Below are 12,501 nucleotides of genomic sequence, written 5' to 3'. Positions count from 1 at the left end.
GAGTGCAGCACTATCACAGCATCATCTTTTAGGATTTGAAATAGCTCAGCTGGAATTCCATCACCTCCACTAGCTTTGTCTATGGTGATGCTTCCTAAGGCCCACTTGACTTCACATTCCAGGATGTCTGGCTCTAGGTGAGTGATCACACCATCATGGTTATCTGGATCGTTAAGATCTTTTTTGTATAGTTATGTGTATTCTTGCCACGTCTTCTTGATATCTTCTTCTGTTATGTCCATGCTGTTTCTGTCCTTTGTTGTGTGCATCTTTGCATGAAATGCTCCCTTGGTGTCTCTAATTTTCTTGAAGAGATCTCTAATCTATCCCATTCTATTGTTTGCCTCTATTTCTTTGCATTATTCACTTAGGAAGACTTTGTTATCTCTCCTTGTTATTCTTTGGAACTCTGCATTCAGATGGATATATTTTTTCTTTCCAACAAAAGTTGTCTTTCTCTTCTCTTTTCTCAGCTATTTGTAAGGCCTCTTTAGAAAACAATTTTGCATTTCTTCTTCTTGGGGATGGTTTTGATTGCCACCCCCTTTATAATGTTACAAACCTCCACCCATAGTTCTTCAGGCACTCTATCAAGTCTAATCCCTTGAATCAATTTCTCACTTCGACTGTATAATCATAAGGGATTTGATTCAGGTCATACCCGAATGGTCTAGTGGTTTCCCCTACTTTCTTCAATTTAAGTCTTAATTTTGCAAAAAGGAGTTCATGGTCTGAGCCACAGTCAGCTCCTGGTCTTGTTTTTGCTGACTGAATAGAGTTTCTCTATCTTTGGCTGCAAAGGATATAATCAATCTGATTTCAGTATTGACCATCTGGTAATGTCCATGTGTAGAGTTGTCTCTTGTGTTGTTAGAAGAGGGTGTTTGCTATGACCAGTGCATTCTCTTGGCAAAACTGTGTTAGCCTTCTTGGCAAAAATGTGTTAGCCTTAGCCCTGCTTCATTTTGTACTCCAAGGCCAAACTTGCTTGCTATTCCAGGTATCTTTTGACTTCCAACTTTAGCTTTCCAGTCCCCTATGGTGAAAAGGATATCTTTTTTTGGTGTTAGTTCTAGAAGGTCTTGTAGGTTTTCATAGAACCGTTCAACTTCAGCTTCTTTGGCATTAGTGGTTGGGGCATAGACTTGGATTACTGTGGTATTGAATGGTTTGCCTTGGAAACAGAGATCATTCTGTCATTTTTGAGACTGCACCCAAATACTGCATTTCAGACATTTTTGTTGAGTATGAGGGCTACTACATTTCTTCTAAGGGATTCTTGCCCACAGTAGTAGATATAATGGTCATCTGAATTAAATTCGCCCATTCCAGATCATTTTAGTTCACTGATTCCTAAAATGTTGATGTTCATTCTTGCCATTTCCTGTTTGACCACTTCCAATTTACTTTGATTCATGGACTTAACATTCCAGGTTCCTATGCAATATTGTTCTTTAAAGCATCAGATTTTATTTCTATCACCAATCACATCCACAACTGCACATCGTTTTTGCTTTGGCTCAGCCTCCTCATTCTTTCTGGAGCTATTTCTTCACTCTCCTCCTGTAGCATATTGGGCACCTACTGACCTGGGGAGTTCATCTTTCAGGGTCGTATCTTTTTGCATTTTCATACTGTTCATGGGGTTCTCAAGACAAGAATAGTGAGGTGGTTTTCCATTCCCTTCTCCAGTGGACCACATTTTGTCAGAACTCTCCACCATGACCCATCTGTCTTGGGTGGTCCTTCTTGGCATGGCTCATAATTTCATTGAGTTAGACAAGGCTGTGATCCAAGTGATCAGTTTGGTTAGTTTTCTGTAATTGTGGTTTCCATTCTGTCTGCCCTCTGATGGATAAAGCTAAGAGGCTTGTGGAAGCTTTCTGATGGGAGGGACTGGCTGTGAGGGAATCTTGGTCTTGCTCTGATGAGCAGGGCCATGCTTGGTAAATCTTTAATCCAATTTTCTGTTGATGGGTGGGTCTGTGTTCCCTTCCTGTAGTTTGGCCTGAGGTCAAACTATGGTAGGGATAATAGCAGTAATATGCAACCTCCTTTAAAAGGACTTATGCCAAGACTGTTTTATCAGTGCCCCTGACCCTACAGCAGGCCATTCTTGACCCAAGTCTCTGCCAGAGATTCCTGGACACTCACAGGCAAGTCTGGCTCAGTTTCTTGTGGGGTCACTGCTCCTTTTTCCTGGGTCCTGGTGCACACAAGGTTTTCTGCCCTCCAAGAGTCTGTTTCCCAAGTCCTGTGGAAGTTCTATAATCAAATCCCACTGGCCTTCAAAGTCAAATTCCCTGGGGGTTCTCAGCCCCTTTGCTGGATCCCCAGGTTGGGAAATCTGTTGTGCACCCTAGAACTGTCAGAACAGTGTGAGAACTTCTTTGGTATAATTGTTCTTCAGATTGTCTGCTTGGTGGCTCTATGGTGGGGCTCACAGGCCACACCTCCCTAGTCTGCAGCAGTCAGAGCCCCAGTACCCGTGGCAGACCACTGCTGACCTGTGCCTCCACAGGAGACACTCAAACACTCAAAGGCAGGTCAGCTCAGTCTCTTGTGGGATCCCCGAGTTCCGGTGCACACAAGGTTTTGTTTGAGCCCTCTGAGCATCTCTGGCAGGTATAGGGTTTGATTCTAAATGCGATTTTGCCCCTCCTACCATCTTGTTGGGGCTTCTCCTTTGCCCTTGGATGTGGGATATCTTTTTTGGTGGGATCCAACATTCTCCTATTGATGGTTGTTCAGCGGTTAGTTGCAATTTTGGAGTTCTCACAGGAGAAGATGAGTGCATGTCCTTCTACTCTGCCATCTTAGCAAGAATATGCTGTCAAAGGGCACCCCTTTCCTGTAATTGGGCCAGGCAATGTATATATATATATATTTTTTTTTTTTCCATTTATTTTTATTAGTTGGAGGCTAATTACTTTACAATATTGTAGTGGTTTTTGTCATACATTGACATGAATCAGCCAAATAATAACACACAGGAGGAATTTGCATACTGTATTAATTATCCATGGCTGTGTAACAAGTTACCCCAAAAGTAGTGGCTTGAAACAAACATTTTCTCACACAGTTTCTGAGGATCAGGACTCTTGCAGTGGCCAGCAGTGTGATTCTGGCTCGGGTATTCCAAGAGATTGCAGTAAGATACCCACAAAAGCTGCAGTCATTGGAAGGTTCAACTGGGGGTGAAGGGTCTGAGTTCAAGATTGCTCACTCACAAGGCTGTTGGCTGGAGGGCGCAGTTCCTCACCAGCTGTCAGCAGGAGGTGTCCTTTCCTGGTCTGTGGGCCTCTCCAAAGTGCTGCTCACAACATGGTAACTGGATTCTCCCAGAAAGTGAGTGATGAGACAGCAAGGAGGAAGCTGCTTGCCTTTCACAAACTACCCTCCAGAAGCCTAATACCATCACCTTTGCCACATTCCATTTGCTACTCTTCCTAAATCCAGCCCACATTTAAGGGAAGGGAAAATAGGCTCTACCTTAAACAAAAACAGAAAACTAGTGTGTTCATTTTTTTATTTTAAATTTATTTTTTTAATTGAAGGATAATTGCTTTACAGAATTGTGCTGCTTTAAGCCAAACATCAACACGAATCAGCCATTAGTATACATAGTCCCCTCTCTCTTGACCTTCCCTCCCACCTTCCTCTCCATCCCACCCCTCCAGGTTGATCCAGAGCCCCAGTTTGACTTCCCTGAGCCATACAGCAAATTCCCATTGGCTATCTCCTTTACATATGGGAATGTAAGTTTCCACATTATTCTCTCCATACATCCTACCCTCTCAGTTTTTTTTTTGCCTTGCTGCATGTCAAGCAGGATCTTAGTTCCTCGACCAGGGATTGAACCTGAGCCCCTGGCAGTGAAACCGCTGAGTCCTAACCACTGGACCGCCAGGGAATTCCTTCAAAAGGCTCCACCTTTTGAAGTAAGGAGTATTTCAGAATTTATGGGACTTCCCTGGAGGTCCAGTGGTTAAGAATCCACCTGCCAATGCAGGGGGACACATGTTTGACCCCTGGTCTGGGAAGATTCCATGTGCCGTGGGGGCAATGAAGCCCATGTGCCACAACTACTGAGCCTGTGTGCCCTGGAGACCATGCTCTGCAACAAGAGAAGCCGCCGCAACAAGATGCCCATGCACTGCAAATAGAGAGTAGCCTTCACTCACTGCATCTAAAGAAAGCCCTGGTTTATCAATGAAGACCTAGCACAACCAAAAATAAATAAATAAAATTTAAAAAAATATGGGCCAATCCTAAACCACCTTACAGTCAGAAAGAGATTAGGAGAAAGAGTTCAGAGTAACTTCCTAGCAGGGGTGGGAAGGTCTCACAAGGTTCTCCGCACCCTTCCACACCTTCCTCTTCTCCCACATGCCAAGGGTCTCAGGGCTCCCTGGTAGGTAGTTTGCTGCTGGGACCCATCCTTCCTGGCAATCCCTTCTCAACTTTCCCAACTCATTATCATACCTACCTCATTTCCCATGATTGCTATTGGCTACCTACCCTTGGAAAGCAGTTAAGCTATTTTGATTTGGAGTGTTCATGGTGTGGACTCACAGACCCCTGGAGGTTTAATGAACCCAATGGAATCAATCTAATCTCTTTCATGTGGGGCGAAGATGGTTTTGGTGACACTGGTAAGGCACTCTTTGCTCCTAAACAAATTATAAAAACAATAGAGCGGTTGCTTATGCATTATGATTTAATCCTAGGGAAACTGAAAACCTGTTTATGATTCCTAACTGATGAGGAACCTGAATCAAACGAATAGAAAGTGACTAAATGGCAGAGGTTATATCTGAAGTGGGGTTGGTTTCCAGTGTGGGGTTCCTTCATTGAACCTGGTTTCCTAGGGAGGATTCCCTGAAACCATCATCCCACCACCATCCTCTTCATAAAACAGATAGCCCACCAGGAGCCCAGGGAAATAGGGAATTGGTCTGAGTTTTTTTTTTTTTTTTTTTTTTTTACGGTTTAGGTAAGATGATGTGATCAGAGAGTAATTATAAAGCACTATTAGGATGCCTCTGGGTCTGCAGAAGATGAAAAGGCATATATTAAGGCAGAAATTCTCAACCTTTTTGTCAAGAACCCTTTCTACTCTTTAAAAGTACAAAAGACCCATAGAATTTTTGCTTCCATGTGTTATCTTTATTTAATATATATTTAGTATGCCAATTTAATTTATATTTATCATATTAGAAAGACAGAAATTTAAAAATATTTAACTCATTTAAAAATAACAAAATCAATACCTATTATAAGCATTTTTATTAAAATATCTATATTTTCCAAAAATTAGGAAGAAAGGTGGTATTGTGTTCTATTTTTGCAGATCTCTTTGTTGAGCTTCATAGAAAAGCTGGATTTTCATATCTGCTTTTGCATTCAATCTGTTTTGAACCACTATTGCATAACCTGTTTAAAATTCGTCCATAGAACCATAGGAGCATGAGAATGGAAAAGGCAGATAGTATCTTAGCAGTATTAGGAAGACGGTTGACCTTGGAAACCTACTTTAAGAACCACTGAATTAAAGACATACTACAAACTCTCCCCGCTAATTTTGCTGATGACAGACAACTGAATGGTGAAGTCAGCACTTCCTAGCACTGGCACTATGGTGACATGTGCAGACACATAAAACCTCCATGGTTGGTTTCAGTATATAATGCAAACCACAGGGATGAATAAAGGCAAGAGTTGTCCAGGGGAACAGAACAGCTTGAATGATATTGCATTAAAACACAAGGGGAAGTTTGTTCCCTTGGTAAAATTTTTACTGTTCACCAACATCTGCTTCCCCTCTCTGCCAGGAAGCTAAACTTTTCTTCCCTTTGAAATTATATGTAGCCACATGACTTCCTTGAAGTGGAATGATGTGTGGCCTTTCCAGGAAGAGGTTCTAAGAGCTGGTTTGCTCCTCTGCACACTCCTTCTCTCTCCACATGTTCTGTGTGGATATCAGCTTCCCCACCAACCTGGGCCTCAGAGTCAGGATAACACCAATGGGAAACAATTTTCAGCTAACCCTTACTGGGTATGTAACACGCTTGAGAAACACTTGTGGTTTTCAGCCATTGAGATGTTGGGATTGGTTGTTATACGAGCACAATCTAGCCCATCCTGACTAATACAGCCACCTCACTGGAAAGGCAAGTCAAAGGCATAGAATGTACTATTTAATGCCCATTTATTGGGAGATTACTGTGCATTAAACACCATGCTAGGTGTTGTGATTACAGATGACTTAAATTTGGCAGCAGCCCTCAAAGAACTTACATTGCAGAAGGTACGTAGATAAACTGTTGCTCTATTGTAATTATCACTATCAATAAGGGTGAATCTAGGCTACTATGGGAGGGAAACATCCTTGAATCCTTTATCAGTCTTGGAACCAGCTAGAAACTGGCAGTACATTTAGGTGGGATTTTCACAGGGATCATTTTTGAGGTGTGGGCAGAGTCCAAATGGCTACAGGGATGCTGAGGCATCTGTGACCATCAAGAGAGGAAAGCCAACCCCACCCCAGCTTGAGGGGACAATGGCTAGAAACGGTGTTGTTGGACCTGGTGTTACTGGACTCATGATGGAAGGGCCATTTAATCATAGTCGTAGAAAAGGACAGTCAGTGCCAGCCCACAGCAAAACAGGCAGGAGGAATAAACACTCTGACTTCTCTCTCTTTCTCATCTCTAGTCTCCTGCCTATGTCTCCTGCTAGGCAGGAAACCAGAGACAAGGGTGCCATCAAACAGCTGGTAGACACCAACATACTAGTCCTCAGAGCGGGGTGGGGAGGGTCACAGGGAATCTGGAGAGGCAAATGGAGAGAAGCATGAATAAGGTCCAAACAACATAGACATTAAATGAATTGTTGAAATAATATTTTTCAAAACTTTTTAAAATTTCCTTGCTTAATTAAAATGCCTACATTTGCAGAGTCCACAGCTACTGATGGAGTGAAGAGGGATTAGAATGAGTGTAGAGGGCTGCATACTTGAGGCTTCTATTATGAGAGAGAGAGGCAATGGGCATATAGTCAGAAAACCATTTGTGGGTTTTTGTTGAATGAAGACTTTGTTTCTTAGAGAAGTTTTAGGTTCACAGAAATATTAAGAAAAAGTTACAGAGATTTTCCACATACCTACTGCCTCTACACGTGCACAGGCTTGTCCACCGTCAACATCCCCCACCAGGGTGGTACACACTACAACTGATGAACCTATGCTGACACAACATAACTATCCAAAATTCATCATTTACAATTTGGTTAATTCTTAGTGCTGTTTTGATACATCCTATGTTTCTGGACAGATGAATAATGATCTGTACCATCATTGCGGTATTATAGGAAATAGTTTCACCGTCCTAAAAATGCTCTGTGCTCCACCTATTGATCCTTCCCCACTAAACCCTGGCAACCACTGATCTTTTTACTCTCTTCATAGTTCTGCCTTTTCCAGAATGTTCTATAGTTGGAAACATACAGTCATATGTAGCCTTTTCAGATTGATTTCTTTCACTTAGTAGCATGCATTTAAGGTTCCTCCATATCTTTTCATGGATCACTAGCTTATTTCTTCCTAGTACTGAAATAATATTGCATTGTCTAGGTATACCACAGCTTATTAACCCATTTATCCCACTGAAGGACATCTTGGTTGCTTTCAAAAGTTTTGTCCTGGGTCCTTTTTGGGAGTAGGGGGAGGTTGGGAGGAGGAAAGACAGGCATCAAACTTAGCTGTGGACAGAGCTTGAACAGTCTTCCATGGGTTCTCAGGCCCTTTTCAAATAGATTTCCATCAGGCCTGTCCCACTGTTTCAAATGTACCCAAACACACCTTCAACCCCTACATATATTGTCTGAACTTTGACTGAAACATACTACCTACCAAGTGTGTATTAGGAAATAAGGATATAGTTCCTGGTCTTAAAAAGCTGATAGACTAGTGGAGAGGAAAAGATAACTGACAATAATTGATTTGTACAAATGCAGTGAGACTTTCAGAAAAGTTTTAAACTGAAGGTGAGTTTCCAATGATGTTTTTCAGTGTTTGGTTCTGGCAGTTCTATAGTGATGTAACAGACAGGTGGCCTATTTGAGTATAAGGATTCTTAGTACATAGATTCATTACTGAGGGTGCATTCTATGGAAAGTTTTAAATATATGCTCTTTGTTTTTGAGAGAAAGGGACCCTTCTCCCCAATTCCTGATACATACTGAATCTTGACTTTAGGAATCATATTGTCTTGGGTTTAAAGCCCAGTTTTACCAGCTATCAACCACGTGACTCTGGAAAAATTACCTATCCTCTCCAAGCTTCTGTTTCCTAAGTTGCAAAGCTGACATTCTATTAACTGTAGGACTATTGTAAGTACTAAGTGATGCTTAGCATGGTGTTTGGTGTGTAGGGAGCATTCCAGAGATGATATCCACTTATTCTATGACTTCTTGCTACATACATTTTTGAACATGGGCACTAACAATTGGAGAAGCGTACCCTGAAGGAGGGAGCTGACCATCTTACAACCAGGGCCTAGACTCCTTGAAAGGATTTAGATAAGTCGTAAATGTGCAGGCTCAGATATTGCTTTTTTTTTTTAATTGATTAAGAACTATTCAATAAACACTATGGGAAAGGTACTGTACTGAGCACTGTAGGTGATACAAAAAATGACCGTGAGCATTGATCCCTTCTTTCTAGAAGACTGCAGTCACTGGGTACTGGAGCATTACAAATACATATAAAAGGATACTACCTACCATAATAGGTTAAAGGATTTGTGATAAAGGAAGAAATAAAAGCCTAAAAGTTTCAGGAACAGAGAGAACATTTGGTTGAGTATGTGTTTAGGGCTGAGGGCAATGTTGAGATTAGTGAAATGGAATTTCTTCTGTGTCTGAGCATGGATGACCTTTAAATCGGCAGAGATGGGTGGAGGTGGATAGGTAGGAAAGCACAGTTGAGGAAATGGCCAATAATCCTGTGTCAGGGAATGCAGGACATACTTTGGGGAGAAATGGGTGATAATGCTAGAAAGATGGTGAGGGAAAAGCCTACAGCTATTACTTATCTATGTGTTTTTTCCTCAGATATTTTTATGTAAAACGTTGATACTTTGTTCATTATGTTTTGTTTTGTTTTTGTTTTGGCATTCTGGCTTTTTGAGATATTTCATTAAAACATTATCTTGAAAACCTACTTTTTTGGCACCTCCTTAAATTTCATTCACCTGGCCCTAAAGCACTTAGGTCGTGGTATATGATTGGCACAAAGTCCAGAGCTACCCGTAGGGGAAGACTCAGGATCTTTGGCTGAGTTTGCACTTGGCGTTTTCCAAGCCCTTCCTAGATAATGCACAGCCTGCCAGGAAAAGGGAGCCGCCGGAGTGGACTACAATTCCCAGAAGGCCGTGCGACCCGGCGCCCACGCTGATTGGCTGCTCGGGCCCCGCCCTCGCCCCGCCCCTGCCTCGAGGACCCGGGGCGGCGAGTCCCGGGCTAGCGTTCTCCCGAATCGGCTACCCTGTGGGATCTTGCACCGCCGGCAGGCTTCAATGGCGGCCCAGCCAGTGTCCGGGGTGGTGCGGCGGGTCCTGAGAGCCGGCGTCCGGAGCTGCAGCTCGGGGGCTCCGGTGACGCAGCCATGCCCTGGGGAGCCTGTCGTGGAGGTGAGCCCGTCCGCATCCACACTTTTCCTGGGGGAGGCAGTGGCCAGGCAGCTAGCTGCCCAGAAGAAGCTCCCCGGCCCCTCCGCGGCAGCTGCTTCTGAAAGTGGTGACCGCTCCTGGGAGGGACCCCCCTCGGCGCTTAATTAGGGGCACAGGGAGAAGTGTGGAAAGATGTTCTCTAGATCGACCGCCCAGTCCCACCTGGAATCCCAACTGGAGGTGCCGGGGTGGGGGTGCTCCCTGGGGTCTGACTCAAAAGCTTCCCTGCCCACCCGGCCAGGCAACCTCCTTCCAGGTCTGAGTGACTCCCAGAGATGGGGGAGCAGGCGGGCAGGACTCTGGGGCCAGTGTGATGTTATTAGCACCCCTCTCAGCCCTGCCTCACACCCTTAAACAACTTCTTCCTGAAACAGTTTCCACCCTGTACCCCCCGGGGAGGTTGTCTGTGTGATCAGGTGTTTCTGTGACACCTACTTCATAATGTGGCACTGACTAAAAATGTCACTTTGTAGTCACCTGGCTGTGTGACCCGTCCTTCACTGGCTCTTTGTGTTACATCTTCATTTCCCTTAGGAGGGTTCAGCCTGATCCTGGAGCAGAGTGGAGCCCAGAACCTGGGCTCTTGCAGGTTTGGGAATCTGCTGTCTCTTTAGGGTTAGGATAGCACCCCCACCCCCACCCCTGAGTCCTTAGCAGCATCTCAGAGGGATTTTTGGCGTGACAAGTTTTCAATTTGTTTTGCCCATCTTGTCAGGGTATCATTTTGGGAGAAGCATCTCTTTTTATTTGGTGGAACCTCTTCTGGGTCCATTTGGTCATTCCTTTCCCACCCCCTGGCACAGGACTTCAGGTTCAGGGGCTCAGCAGGTCAACAGATTGAGCACCTGCTGTTGCTCAATCAGGAGGAGAGTCTCAGGTTAAATGGCTTTCCCCAATTCTGACCTCCCTCCTCACCCTTAGGATCCTTAGATAAGCAGTTTGCATTGCTGGGAGGTGAAGAAGTGTGTCCAAATTCTTGAACTCTGAACGTCATGGAGGGAAAAATGGGAAAACCAAGATGGCTGAGAGGTCTTTAAAGAACTTAGGAAAAGGGAAGTTTCTCCTCTCCACCCCCAGCCCCTAACTTACGTTGTACTTTTCAGCCTGTGCTAAGAGGCTTCATTGATGGTCTCACTGAGGCCTCACAGTAAACCACCTGAGGTGAGTAGTTTGTATCTTCAGTTGAGGGAGCCCATGGAAGTGAACTTCCCTGGACCCCCTGAGCTGTAAAGTAAGTGAGCAGAGGCTCAAACGCTCGCATCTGTGCTCCGCTCTGGCTTCTATTCCGCAGGGAGGGTGGGGGAGGCTGGTCCCGCCCTTTCCTTTGCACTGTGAGGGAGGAGGGATCATTAGCAGGTAGGAAGGTGGACTTGAGCAGAATGCCTCAATTTGAATCCCAGCCCTGCCATTTATTAGGTGTGTGAACTTCCGCAAGTCCCTCCCCCTCAGTGCCTCAGTCTTCTCCTCTGTAAAATGGGAATAACAGTGTCTCCTCCTTAGGGTGGTTGTAGAGATTAAAGGAGTTAATGTAATGTGTATACACACTTGAAAAGTCTGGCCCGTGTACATGCTGTGCATGTGTATTTCATGTTTGTCTTCATTATTATCCTTGCCACATTGTCACATGCTGTGTCCCGTAAGTCCCCTCCCACCTGGACACTCAGAACATTCATTCTGTCACCTGTCTGCTCACAGACCCCCCACCCTGGACATCCCCTACCAGGGTTATCCTCCGCAGACAGGTTGCTCCCCTGTGTTTCTGGGCCATGGAGGCAGCAGATATATGGGGCCAAGCTTTCACGCTCGCCGTGCCCCCAGAGTGACCCAGCTCCTGGGCCTGTGGCTTCCCCTCTTTTCATGTCTTTAAGACCAGGCCATCTGTACGCAGTTGAGGGAGGGCATAGAATGTCCTTCAGGGAGACTCAGAGGTGAGCGAGTCTTGGAGACAGGTGTGTTCTGCCCATCCGCTGAGCTTGCCAGTTGGTGGGACCAAGGGTGGGGGGTCCTGGAATCCCTGACCTCCCTTCCCTTCCAGTAGGGCGCCTTCCCCACACCAGGCCCTGGAGGTCTGGTTTGGGATGGGAGGTGCTGGGAGAGACAAGGGGAAGCCAGGAGGTGGTGTCTGTCTGTCAGGGTGTGGGCGGGAGCTGGCCGCGAGGATGCTGGAAGGGGCCTTGGGCTGGGTCCACTGGCAGCTTGAGGAGCTTCTCCAGGGGCACAGGGGAGGTGCGTGGGTGCACGGGGAGGTGGGTAGGGGAGACGGAGCTCCCTGCCAGCCTGGTTGGCACAGTCAGGACAGAGGGCTTCCCACAGTTGCAAGCACTACACCCCTTTTTCTCCGTCTCAGGCTCCGTGCAGGCTCTGTTGGGGTGACACGGTGCTGGCCTCAGGGCCCGAGCCTGCTGCCTTGGTTCAGGGGAGAGGCTGGCTCCGTGCCAGCAGCACCTAGTTATTCAGGGAGCCAGGAAGAACACGTGTTGGACAGGTTCATGCAGGGAGGGACTGGGCACATGAGGAGGATGGCCGGGCCAGGCCTGGGGCAGTCACCCTCGGGAGGAAAGCATATTTTTCAGGAGGCCTGTCTGAACATCCAACCTGCCCAGCTCCTCAGAGGCTTTGTTTCAGTGAAGTGTGACTCTCCGTACAGATGTGAAGACCTCAGACTTAGGGTGGGGCTGGAGGGCGAGTGGAGGTCAAGGCCTGGGGCTGGGCACTTTGCCCAGGTTCCCTCATTTAATAGAGATGAATTTTGAACATCCTTGGGTATAGC

The 12,501-nt window shown here is 45.6% G+C and overlaps 1 protein-coding gene across 3 annotated transcripts in view; it reads left to right on the top strand.

The window, feature by feature from the left end:
• The first annotated feature begins 9,501 nt into the window (after nt 1–9,501).
• Nucleotides 9,502–12,501, top strand: part of MOCS1 (molybdenum cofactor synthesis 1) — a 33,722-nt gene continuing 30,722 nt past the window's right edge. For all 3 annotated transcript variants that reach the window (XM_061146630.1, XM_061146629.1, XM_061146631.1), the window contains exon 1: nt 9,502–9,692. In XM_061146630.1, coding sequence (XP_061002613.1) covers nt 9,579–9,692 — 114 coding nt within the window. In that variant the 5' untranslated portion in view covers nt 9,502–9,578. The remainder of the gene's footprint in view (nt 9,693–12,501) is intronic.

The sequence above is a fragment of the Dama dama genome, chromosome 7 (genome assembly GCF_033118175.1).
Source record: "Dama dama isolate Ldn47 chromosome 7, ASM3311817v1, whole genome shotgun sequence".
Lineage (NCBI taxonomy): Eukaryota > Metazoa > Chordata > Mammalia > Artiodactyla > Cervidae > Dama > Dama dama.
This window is presented reverse-complemented; position numbering and strand designations above follow the sequence as displayed.